General features: G+C 51.4%; 1 protein-coding gene across 2 annotated transcripts in view; it reads left to right on the forward strand.

Annotated features, from left to right (window-relative positions):
• LOC116937905 (sodium/potassium-transporting ATPase subunit alpha-3) overlaps window positions 1-12,272 on the forward strand; it is a 121,543-nt gene that overhangs the window by 81,205 nt on the left and 28,066 nt on the right. The window contains exons 14-17 of one of the 2 annotated variants that reach the window (XM_076064796.1): window positions 8-183; window positions 2,793-2,929; window positions 6,196-6,346; window positions 9,664-9,832. In XM_076064796.1, the coding sequence (XP_075920911.1) occupies window positions 8-183; window positions 2,793-2,929; window positions 6,196-6,346; window positions 9,664-9,832 (633 nt within the window). Of the gene's footprint in view, window positions 1-7; window positions 184-1,034; window positions 1,148-2,792; window positions 2,930-6,195; window positions 6,347-9,663; window positions 9,833-12,272 lie in introns of those variants that run through there. The other variant, XM_076064797.1, reaches the window with a different exon arrangement.

Below are 12,272 nucleotides of genomic sequence, written 5' to 3' on the forward strand. Positions count from 1 at the left end.
ACCCCAGGATTCTGCCACCATTACCTCCCGGCCGAGGAGTTCCCCAAGGGCTTCGAGTTTGACGCCGATGACGTCAACTTTCCCACGAGTGACCTCTGCTTCGTGGGTCTCATGTCCATGATCGACCCGCCCAGAGCCGCCGTGCCAGACGCCGTGGGAAAGTGTCGCAGTGCTGGCATTAAGGTGACTCGCTGGGTGACTCGCTGGGTGACTCGCTGGGTGACTCGCTGGGTGACTCGCTGGGTGACTCGCTGGGTGACTCACTGGGTGACTCACTGGGTGACTCACTGGGTGACTCGCTGGGTCACTGGGTGACTCACTGGGTGACTGAGTGAGTGAGTGATTGAATGAGTGACTGGGAGACTGAGTGAGTGACTGAGTGGCTGAGTGATTGAGTGAGTGAGTGAGTGACTGAGTGAGTGACTGAGTGACTGAGTGACTGAGTGATTGAGTGACTGACTGACTGACTGAGTGAGTGACTGACTAAGTGACTGACTGAGTGACTGAGTGACTGAGTGATTGAGTGACTGACTGAGTGACTGACTGAGGTACTGAGTGACTCTGCTTCGTGGGTCTCATGTCCATGATCGACCCGCCCAGAGCCGCCGTGCCAGACGCCGTGGGAAAGTGTCGCAGTGCTGGCATTAAGGTGACTCGCTGGGTGACTCGCTGGGTGACTCGCTGGGTGACTCGCTGGGTGACTCGCTGGGTGACTCGCTGGGTGACTGGGTGACTCACTGGGTGACTGAGTGAGTGACTGAGTGAGTGAGTGATTGAATGAGTGACTGGGAGACTGAGCGAGTGGCTGAGTGATAGAGTGGTTGAGTGAGTGAGTGAGTGACTGAGTGAGTGACTGAGTGACTGAGTGATTGAGTGACTGACTGACTGACTGAGTGACTGACTGAGTGACTGAGTGACTGACTGAGTGACTGAGTGACTGACTGAGTGACTGACTGAGTGACTGAGTCACTGGCTGAGTTACTGACTGAGTGACTGACTGAGTGACTGACTGAGTGACTGACTGAGTGACTGAGTGACTGACTGAGTGACTGAGTGACTCTGCTTCGTGGGTCTCATGTCCATGATCGACCCGCCCAGAGCCGCCGTGCCAGACGCCGTGGGAAAGTGTCGCAGTGCTGGCATTAAGGTGACTCGCTGGGTGACTCGCTGGGTGACTGGGTGACTCGCTGGGTGACTCGCTGGGTGACTGGGTGACTCACTGGGTGACTCACTGGGTGACTCGCTGGGTGACTCGCTGGGTGACTGGGTGACTCACTGGGTGACTCGCTGGGTGACTCGCTGGGTGACTCACTGGGTGACTGGGTGACTCACTGGGTGACTCACTGGGTGACTCGCTGGGTGACTCGCTGGGTGACTGGGTGACTCACTGGGTGACTGGGTGACTCGCTGGGTGACTCGCTGGGTGACTCGCTGGGTGACTCGCTGGGTGACTCGCTGGGTGACTCGCTGGGTGACTCACTGGGTGACTCGCTGGGTGACTCGCTGGGTGACTCGTTGGGTGACTCGCTGGGTGACTCACTGGGTGACTCACTGGGTGACTGGGTGACTCACTGGGTGACTCACTGGGTGACTCGCTGGGTGACTCGCTGGGTGACTGGGTGACTCGCTGGGTGACTCGCTGGGTGACTCGCTGGGTGACTCGCTGGGTGACTCGCTGGGTGACTCGCTGGGTGACTCGCTGGGTGACTGGGTCACTGGGTGACTGGGTCACTGGGTGACTGGGTCACTGGGTGACTGAGTGAGTGAATGAGTGACTGACTGAGTGACTGGGAGACTGAGTGAGTGAATGAGTGACTGGGAGATTTAGTGCGTGACTGAGTGAGTGAGTGAGTAACTGGCTGAGTGACTGAGTGACTGACTGAGTGACTGAGTGCGTGACTGAGTGAGTGAGTGAAGGACTGAGTGATTGAGTGATTGAGTCATTGAGTGACTGGCTGAGTGACTGACTGTGTAAGTGACTGAGTGAGTGACTGACTGAGTGACTGAGTGACTAAGTGAGTGACTGACTGACTGACTGAGTGACTGACTGAGTGACTGACTGAGTGACTGACTGAGTGAGTGACTGGGTGACTGACTGAGTGAGTGACTGAGTGACTGAGTGAGTGACTGAGTGACTGAGTGACTGAGTGACTGACTGAGTGACTGAGTGACTGACTGAGTGACTGACTGAGTGACTGAGTAACTGGGTGAGTGACTGGGTGTGTGAGTGATTGGTTTATCATGATGTTGATGGTGGTGTTGATAGTGATGTTGACGATGTTGACGATGTTGGTGATGGTGTTGATGGTGATGTTGTTGATGATGGTGATGTTGTTGATGATGATGTTAGGTGATGTTGGTGATTTTGTTGTTGATGGTGATGTTGTTGATGGTGTTGTTGATGGTGATGTTGTTGTTGATGGTGATGTTGTTGTTGATGGTGATGTTGTTGATGTTGTTAGGTGATGTTGTTGATGATGATGTTAGGTGATGTTGGTGATTTTGTTGTTGATGGTGATGTTGTTGATGGTGATGTTGTTGATGGTGTTGTTGATGGTGATGTTGTTGTTGATGGTGATGTTGTTGATGTTGTTAGGTGATGTTGTTGATGATGGTGATGTTGTTTATGTTGTTAGGTGATGTTGATGGTGATTTTGTTGTTGATGGTGATGTTGTTGATGATGGTGATGTTGTTGATGGTGATGTTGTTGATGGTGATGTTGATGGTGATGATGTTAGGTGATGTTGTTAGGTGATGTTGATGGTGATGTTGTTGATGATGATGATATTAGGTGATTATGGTCACCGGTGATCATCCCATCACGGCCAAAGCGATCGCCAAGGGCGTTGGGATCATATCGGAGGGGAATGAGACGGTGGAAGACATCGCAGCCAGACTCAACATCCCGATCAGCCAGGTCAACCCCAGGTGAGACATCATCACCATCATCATCATGATCACTAGCATCACTAGCATCACCATCAACATCCCGATCAGCCAGGTCAACCCCAGGTGAGACATCATCATCACCATCATCACTAGCATCATCATCATCATCACTATCATATTCACTATCATCATCATCATCACTAGCATCATCATCATCATCACTATCATATTCACTATCATCATCATCACTATCATATTCACTATCATCATCATCATCACTATCATCATCACTAGCATCATCATCATCACTATCATATTCACTATCATCACCATCATCACGAGCATCATCATCATCACTATCATATTCACTATCATCATCACTAGCATAATCACTAGCATCACCATCATCATCACCATCACTATCACTATCACCATCATCACCATCATCATCATCACCATCACTATCATCACCATCACTATCATCATCACCATCCCCATCAGCCAGGTCAACCCTAGGTGAGACATCATCAACATTATCACTAGCATCATCACCATCACTATCATCATCACCATCATCACCATCATCATCACCATCACTATCATCATCACCATCATCACCATCATCATCATCACCATCACTATCATCATCACCATAACCATCATCACCATCATCACCATCATCACCATCACCATCACTATCATCACCATCACTATCATCATCACCATCAACATCCCCATCAGCCAAGTCAACCCTAGGTGAGACATCATCACCATCATCACCATCATCACCATCATCATCATCATCATCACTAGCATCATCACTATCATCATCACCATCATCACCATCATCAACATCACCTCCATAACCTCCATCACCTCCATCATCATCATCACTATCACCATCATCATTACCATCATCACCACTATCATCATCACTATCATCACTATCACCACCATCACTATCACCATCATCACTATCATCACCATCAATATCATCATCACTAGCATCATCAACATCACCATCATCATCATCACCATCAACACTATCATCATCAACATCATCACGATCACCATCAACATCATCACTATCACCATCAACATCACCACCATCAACATCACCACCACCATCATCACCATCACCAACACCACTACCATCACCATCACTGTGTAGCTGAGTGACTGACTGTGTATCTGAGTGACTGTGTATCTGAGTGTGTAGCTGAGTGACTGTGTATCTGAGTGTGTATCTGAGTGTGTAGCTGAGTGTGTAGCTGAGTAACTGTGTATCTGAGTGTGTATCTGACTGTGTATCTGAGTGTGTAGCTGAGTGACTGTGTATCTGAGTGTGTATCTGAGTGTGTAGCTGAGTAACTGTGCATCTGAGTGACTGTGTATCTGAGTGTGTAGCTGAGTGAGTAGCTGAGTGACTGTGTATCTGAGTGACTGTGTATCTGAGTGTGTAGCTGAGTGAGTAGCTGAGTGACGGTGTATCTGAGTGAGTAACTGGGTGATTGTGTATCTGTATGACTGTGTATCTGAGTGTGTAGCTGAGTGTGTATCTGAGTGAGTACCTGAGTGACTGTGTATCTGAGTGTGTATCTGAGTGTGTAGCTGAGTGAGTAGCTGAGTAACTGTGTATCTGAGTGTGTATCTGACTGTGTATCTGAGTGAGTAGCTGAGTGACTGTGTATCTGAGTGAGTAGCTGAGTGACTGTGTATCTGAGTGAGTAGCTGAGTGACTGTGTATCTGAGTGAGTAGCTGAGTGACTGTGTATCTGAGTGAGTAGCTGAGTAACTGTGTATCTGAGTGTGTAGCTGAGTGACTGTGTATCTGAGTGTGCAGCTGAGTGAGTATTTGAGTAACTGTGTATCTGAGTGTGTATCTGAGTGAGTAGCTGAGTGACTGTGTATCTGAGTGAGTAGCTGAGTAACTGTGTATCTGAGTGTGTAGCTGAGTGAGTAACTGGGTGACTGTGTATCTGAGTGACTGTGTATCTGAGTGTGTAGCTGAGTGACTGACTGTATAGCTGAGTGTGTAGCTGGATGAGTATCTGAGTGAGTAGCTGAGTGACTGACTGTATAGCTGACTGTGTAGCTGAGTGTGTAGCTGGGTGAGTAGCTGAGTGAGTAGCTGAGTGTGTAGCTGATTGAGTAGCTGAGTGACTGTGTATCTGAGTGTGTAGCTGAGTGACTGTGTAGCTGAGTGACTGACTGTATAGCTGACTGTATAGCTGAGTGTGTATCTGGGTGTGTATCTGGGTGACTGACTGTATAGCTGAGTGTGTATCTGTGTATATCTGAGTGAGTAGCTGAGTGAGTAGCTGATTGAGTAGCTGAGTGAGTAGCTGAGTGACTGTGTAACTGAGTGACTGTATAGCTGAGTGTGTAGCTGAGTGTGTATCTGAGTGTGTAGCTGAGTGACTGACTGTATAGCTGAGTGTGTATCTGAGTGTGTAGCTGGATGAGTAGAGGAGTGAGTATCTGAGTGTGTAGCTGGATGAGTAGATGAGTGAGTAGCTGATTGAGTAGCTGAGTGACTGTATAGCTGAGTGTGTAGCTGAGTGACTGTATAGCTGAGTGTGTAGCTGGATGAGTAGCTGAGTGTGTATCTGGATGAGTAGCTGAGTGAGTAGCTGAGTGAGTAGCTGAGTGAGTAGCTGAGTGAGTAGCTGAGCGACTGTGTAGCTGAGTGACTGAGTGAGTAGCTGAGTGAGTAGCTGAGTGAGTAGCTGAGTGACTGTGTATCTGAGTGTGTAGCTGGATGAGTAGCTGAGTGAGTAACTGAGTGACTGTATAGCTGAGTGTGTAGCTGAGTGTGTAGCTGGATGAGTAGATGAGTGAGTAGCTGAGTGAGTAGCTGAGTGACTGTATAGCTGAGTGTGTAGCTGGATGAGTAGCTGAGTGAGTAACTGAGTGACTGTATAGCTGAGTGAGTAGCTGAGTGACTGTATAGCTGAGTGTGTATCTGAGTGTGTAGCTGAGTGTGTAGCTGGATGAGTAGATGAGTGAGTAGCTGAGTGTGTAGCTGAGTGACTGTGTATCTGAGTGTGTATCTGGGTGAGTAGCTGAGTGAGTAACTGAGTGACTGTGTAGCTGAGTGTGTAGCTGAGTGACTGTGTAGCTGAGTGACTGAGTGAGTAGCTGAGTGAGTAGCTGAGTGAGTAGCTGAGTGAGTAACTGAGTGACTGTATAGCTGAGTGTGTAGCTGAGTGTGTAGCTGGATGAGTAGATGAGTGAGTAGCTGAGTGAGTAACTGAGTGAGTAGCTGAGTGAGTAGCTGAGTGACTGCTGGCGTGTCTCGACAGGGACGCTAAGGCGTGCGTGGTGCACGGCACGGACCTCAAGGAGTTGTCGCAGGACCAGATTGACGAGATCCTGAAGAACCACACCGAGATTGTGTTCGCTCGGACATCACCACAGCAGAAACTCATCATTGTGGAGGGATGTCAGAGACAGGTGAGGAACACTCAGTCACTCAGTCAGTCACTCAGTTAGTCACTCAGTTAGTCACTCAGTCAGTCAGTTAGTCACTCAGTCACTCAGTCACTCACTCAGTCACTCAGTCACTCACTCACTCACTCAGTCACTCACTCAGTCACTCAGTCACTCAGTTAGTCACTCAGTCACTCAGTCACTCACTCAGTCACTCAGTCACTCACTCACTCACTCAGTCACTCACTCAGTCACTCAGTCACTCAGTTAGTCACTCAGTCAGTCAGTCAGTCAGTCAGTCACTCACTCAGTCACTCACTCAGTCAGTCACTCACTCAGTCACTCACTCAGTCACTCAGTGACTCAGTCAGTCACTCAGTCACTCAGTCACTCACTCAGTTAGTCACTCAGTCACTCAGTCACTCACTCACTCAGTCACTCAGTCACTCACTCACTCAGTCACTCACTCACTCACTCACTCACTCAGTCACTCAGTCACTCACTCAGTCACTCAGTCACTCAGTCAGTCACTCAGTCACTCAGTCACTCACTCAGTTAGTCACTCAGTCACTCAGTCACTCACTCACTCAGTCACTCACTCACTCACTCAGTCACTCAGTCACTCACTCACTCAGTCAGTCACTCAGTCAGTCACTCAGTCACTCACTCAGTCAGTCACTCACTCAGTCACTCACTCAGTCACTCAGTGACTCAGTCAGTCACTCAGTCACTCAGTCACTCACTCAGTTAGTCACTCAGTCACTCAGTCACTCACTCACTCAGTCACTCAGTCACTCACTCACTCAGTCACTCACTCACTCACTCACTCACTCAGTCACTCAGTCACTCACTCAGTCACTCAGTCACTCAGTCAGTCACTCAGTCACTCAGTCACTCACTCAGTTAGTCACTCAGTCACTCAGTCACTCACTCACTCAGTCACTCACTCACTCACTCAGTCACTCAGTCACTCACTCACTCAGTCAGTCACTCAGTCAGTCACTCAGTCACTCACTCAGTCAGTCACTCACTCAGTCACTCACTCACTCACCCACTCAGCTACTCACCCAGCCACACAGAGATTGTGTTCGCTCGGACATCACCACAGCAGAAACTCATCATTGTGGAGGGATGTCAGAGACAGGTGAGTAACACTCACTCAGTCACTCAGTCAGTCACTCAGTCAGTCACTCAGTCACTCAGTCAGTCACTCAGCCACTCACTCAGTTAGTCACTCAGTTACTCAGTCACTCACTCACTCAGTCACTCACTCAGTCACTCACTCAGTCACTCAGTCAGTCACTCAGCGACTCAGTCAGTCACTCACTCACTCACTCAGTCACTCAGTCAGTCAGTCAGTCACTCACTCAGTCACTCACTCAGTCACTCAGTCACTCACTCAGTCACTCAGTCACTCACTCACTCAGTCACTCACTCAGTCACTCAGTCAGTCACTCAGTCACTCACTCAGTTAGTCACTCAGTTACTCAGTCACTCACTCACTCAGTCACTCACTCAGTCACTCACTCAGTCACTCAGTCACTCACTCAGTCACTCAGTCAGTCACTCAGCCACTCACTCAGTTAGTCACTCAGTTACTCAGTCACTCACTCACTCAGTCACTCACTCAGTCACTCACTCAGTCACTCAGTCAGTCACTCAGCGACTCAGTCACTCAGTCAGTCACTCACTCACTCAGTCAGTCAGTCAGTCAGTCACTCACTCAGTCACTCACTCAGTCACTCAGTCACTCACTCAGTCACTCAGTCACTCACTCACTCAGTCAGTCACTCAGTCACTCAGTGACTCACTCAGTCACTCAGTGACTCAGTGACTCACTCAGTCACTCAGTCATTCACTCAGTCACTCACCCACTCAGCTACTCACCCAGCCACACAGAGATTGTGTTCGCTAGGACATCACCACAGCAAAAACTCATCATTGTGGAGGGATGTCAGAGACAGGTGAGGAACACTGTCACTCAGTTAGTCACTCAGTCAGTCACTCACTCAGTCACTCACTCAGTCACTCAGTCAGTCACTCAGTTAGTCACTCACTCAGTCACTCACTCAGTCACTCACTCAGTCACTCAGTTAGTCACTCAGTCACTCACTCAGTCACTCACTCACTCAGTCACTCACTCAGTCACTCACTCAGTCACTCAGTCAGTCACTCAGTTAGTCACTCACTCAGTCACTCACTCACTCAGTCACTCAGTGACTCACTCAGTCAGTCAGTCAGTCACTCACTCACTCAGTCACTCAGTCACTCAGTCACTCACTCACTCAGGCATTCACTCACTCAGTCACTCACTCACTCAGTCACTCAGTGACTCACTCAGTCACTCAGTCACTCACTCACTCAGTCAGTCACTCAGTCACTCAGTGACTCACTCAGTCACTCAGTGACTCAGTGACTCACTCAGTCACTCAGTCATTCACTCAGTCACTCACCCACTCAGCTACTCACCCAGCCACACAGAGATTGTGTTCGCTAGGACATCACCACAGCAAAAACTCATCATTGTGGAGGGATGTCAGAGACAGGTGAGGAACACTCAGTCACTCAGTCACTCAGTTAGTCACTCAGTCAGTCACTCAGTCAGTCACTCAGTCAGTCACTCAGCCACTCACTCAGTTAGTCACTCAGTCAGTCACTCACTCAGTCACTCAGTCACTCAGTCAGTCACTCAGTCACTCAGTCACTCACTCAGTCAGTCAGTCACTCACTCAGTCACTCACTCACTCAGTCAGTCAGTCAGTCACTCACTCACTCAGTCACTCAGTTAGTCACTCAGTCACTCAGTCACTCAGTCAGTCACTCACTCAGTCACTCAGTCACTCAGTCAGTCACTCAGTCACTCAGTCACTCACTCAGTCAGTCAGTCACTCACTCAGTCACTCACTCACTCAGTCAGTCAGTCAGTCACTCACTCACTCAGTCACTCAGTTAGTCACTCAGTCAGTCAGTCACTCACTCACTCAGTCAGTCACTCACTCACTCAACCACTCACTCACTCAGGCATTCACTCACTCAGGCATTCACTCACTCAGGCATTCACTCACTCAGCCACTCACTCACTCACTCAGCCACTCACTCAGTCACTCAGCCACTCACTCAGCCAATCACTCACTCAGTCACTCAGTCAGTCACTCAGTCAGTCACTCACTCAGTCACTCACTCACTCACTCAGCCACTCACTCAGTCACTCAGCCATTCACTCAGCCACTCAACCACTCACTCAGCCACTCACTCTCCCACCCCTCTCTCTCCCCCCACCTCTCCCCCCCACCACTCTCCCCCCCCACCACTCTCCCCCCCCCCACCTCTCCCCCCACTAGGGCGCCATCGTGGCCGTGACAGGCGATGGTGTCAACGACTCCCCAGCCCTGAAGAAGGCCGACATCGGAGTGGCCATGGGCATCGCCGGCTCGGATGTCTCGAAGCAAGCGGCAGACATGATCCTGCTTGATGATAACTTCGCCTCCATCGTGACGGGAGTGGAAGAAGGTGGGTGGGTGGGTTGGTGGGTGGGTGGGTGAGTGGGTGGGTGGGTGGGTTGGTGGGTGGGTGGGTGAGTGAGTGGGTGAGTGAGTGAGTGGGTGGGTGAGTGAGTGAGTGAGTGGGTGAGTGGGTGGGTGGGTGGGTGAGTGGGTGAGTGAGTGGGTGAGTGAGTGGGTGAGTGAGTGGGTGGGTGGGTGGGTGAGTGAGTGAGTGAGTGGGTGAGTGAGTAGGTGAGTGAGTGAGTGAGTGGGTGAGTGAGTGAGTGGGTGAGTGAGTGAGTGGGTGAGTGAGTGAGTGAGTGACATGATCCTGCTTGATGATAACTTCGCCTCCATCGTGACGGGAGTGGAAGAAGGTGGGTGGGTTGGTTAGTGGGTGGGTTAGTGGGTGGGTGGGTTGGTGGGTGGGTGAGTGAGTGAGTGAGTGACATGATCCTGCTTGATGATAACTTCGCCTCCATCGTGACGGGAGTGGAGGAAGGTGGGTGGGTTGGTGGGTGGGTTAGTGGGTGGGTGGGTTAGTGGGGGGGTTAGTGGGTGGGTGGGTGGGTGAGTGAGTGGGTGGGTGGAAGAGTGGGTGGGTGGGTGAGTGAGTGAGTGGGTGAGTGAGTGAGTGAGTGGGTGAGTGAGTGGGTGAGTGAGTGAGTGAGTGGGTGCGTGAGTGGGTGGGTTAGTGGGTGGGTGGGTGAGTGAGTGAGTGGGTGGAAGAGTGGGTGGGTGGGTGAGTGAGTGAGTGGGTGAGTGAGTGAGTGAGTGGGTGAGTGAGTGGGTGAGTGAGTGAGTGAGTGGGTGCGTGAGTGGGTGGGTTAGTGGGTGGGTGGGTGAGTGAGTGAGTGAGTGGGTGAGTGAGTGAGTGAGTGTGTGAGTGGGTGAGTGAGTTGGTGAGTGAGTGAGTGGGTGAGTGAGTGAGTGAGTGTGTGAGTGGGTGAGTGAGTTGGTGAGTGAGTGGGTGAGTGGGTGAGTGGGTGAGTGAGTGAGTGGGTGAGTGAGTGGGTGAGTGAGTGAGTGAGTGGGTGAGTGGGTGAGTGAGTGAGTGTGTGAGTGTGTGAGTGAGTGGGTGAGTGAGTGGGTGAGTGGGTGAGTGGGTGAGTGAGTGAGTGGGTGAGTGAGTGAGTAGGTGAGTGGGTGAGTGGGTGAGTGAGTTGGTGAGTGAGTGACATGATCCTGCTTGATGATAACTTCGCCTCCATCGTGACGGGAGTGGAGGAAGGTGGGTGGGTGGGTTAGTGGGTGGGTTAGTGGGTGGGTGGGAGGGTGAGTGGGTGGGTGGGTGAGTGAGTGGGTGAGTTGGTGGGTGGGTGGGTGAGTGGGTGAGTGGGTGAGTTGGTGAGTGAGTGGGTGAGTGGGTGAGTGAGTGAGTGAGTTGGTGAGTGAGTGGGTGAGTGGGTGAGTGAGTGGGTGAGTGAGTGAGTGACATGATCCTGCTTGATGATAACTTCGCCTCCATCGTGACGGGAGTGGAAGAAGGTGGGTGGGTTGGTGGGGGGGTTAGTGGGGGGGTTGGTGGGTGGGTGGGAGGGTGGGTGGGGGGGTGAGTGAGTGGGTGAGTGAGTGAGTGGGTGAGTGAGTGAGTGGGTGGGTGAGTGAGTGGGTGAGTGAGTGAGTGGGTGGAAGAGTGAGTGAGTGAGTGGGTGAGTGAGTGGGTGAGTGAGTGAGTGGATGGGTGAGTGAGTGAGTGGGTGAGTGAGTGAGTGGGTGAGTGGGTGAGTGAGTGGGTGAGTGAGTGGGTGAGTGAGTGAGTGAGTGGGTGAGTGGGTGGGTGAGTGAGTGGGTGAGTGGGTGGGTGAGTGAGTGAGTGGGTGGGTGGGTGTGTGAGTGGGTGAGTGAGTGAGTGGGTGAGTGAGTGAGTGACATGATCCTGCTTGATGATAACTTCGCCTCCATCGTGACGGGAGTGGAGGAAGGTGGGTGGGTTAGTGGGGGGGTTAGTGGGGGGGTTGGTGGGTGGGTGGGAGGGTGGGTGGGTGGGTGAGTGAGTGAGTGAGTGGGTGGGTGAGTGAGTGAGTGGGTGAGTGGGTGAGTGGGTGAGTGAGTGGGTGAGTGAGTGAGTGAGTGGGTGAGTGAGTGAGTGAGTGGGTGAGTGAGTGGGTGAGTGAGTGAGTGGGTGAGTGAGTGGGTGGGTTAGTGGGTGGGTGGGTGAGTGAGTGAGTGGGTGAGTGAGTGGGTGAGTGAGTGAGTGAGTGACATGATCCTGCTTGATGATAACTTCGCCTCCATCGTGACGGGAGTGGAAGAAGGTGGGTGGGTTGGTGGGGGGGTTAGTGGGGGGGTTGGTGGGTGGGTGGGAGGGTGGGTGGGGGGGTGAGTGAGTGGGTGAGTGAGTGAGTGGGTGGGTGAGTGAGTGAGTGGGTGGAAGAGTGAGTGGGTGAGTGAGTGGGTGGGTGAGTGGGTGAGTGAGTGAGTGGGTGAGTGAGTGGGTGAGTGAGTGAGTGGATGGGTGAGTGAGT

Source organism: Petromyzon marinus, unplaced genomic scaffold, assembly GCF_048934315.1.
Source record: "Petromyzon marinus isolate PM22_M1 ecotype Great Lakes invasive population unplaced genomic scaffold, UKy_Petmar_22M1.pri1.0 PM_Scaffold_74, whole genome shotgun sequence".
NCBI classification, from domain to species: domain Eukaryota; kingdom Metazoa; phylum Chordata; class Hyperoartia; order Petromyzontiformes; family Petromyzontidae; genus Petromyzon; species Petromyzon marinus.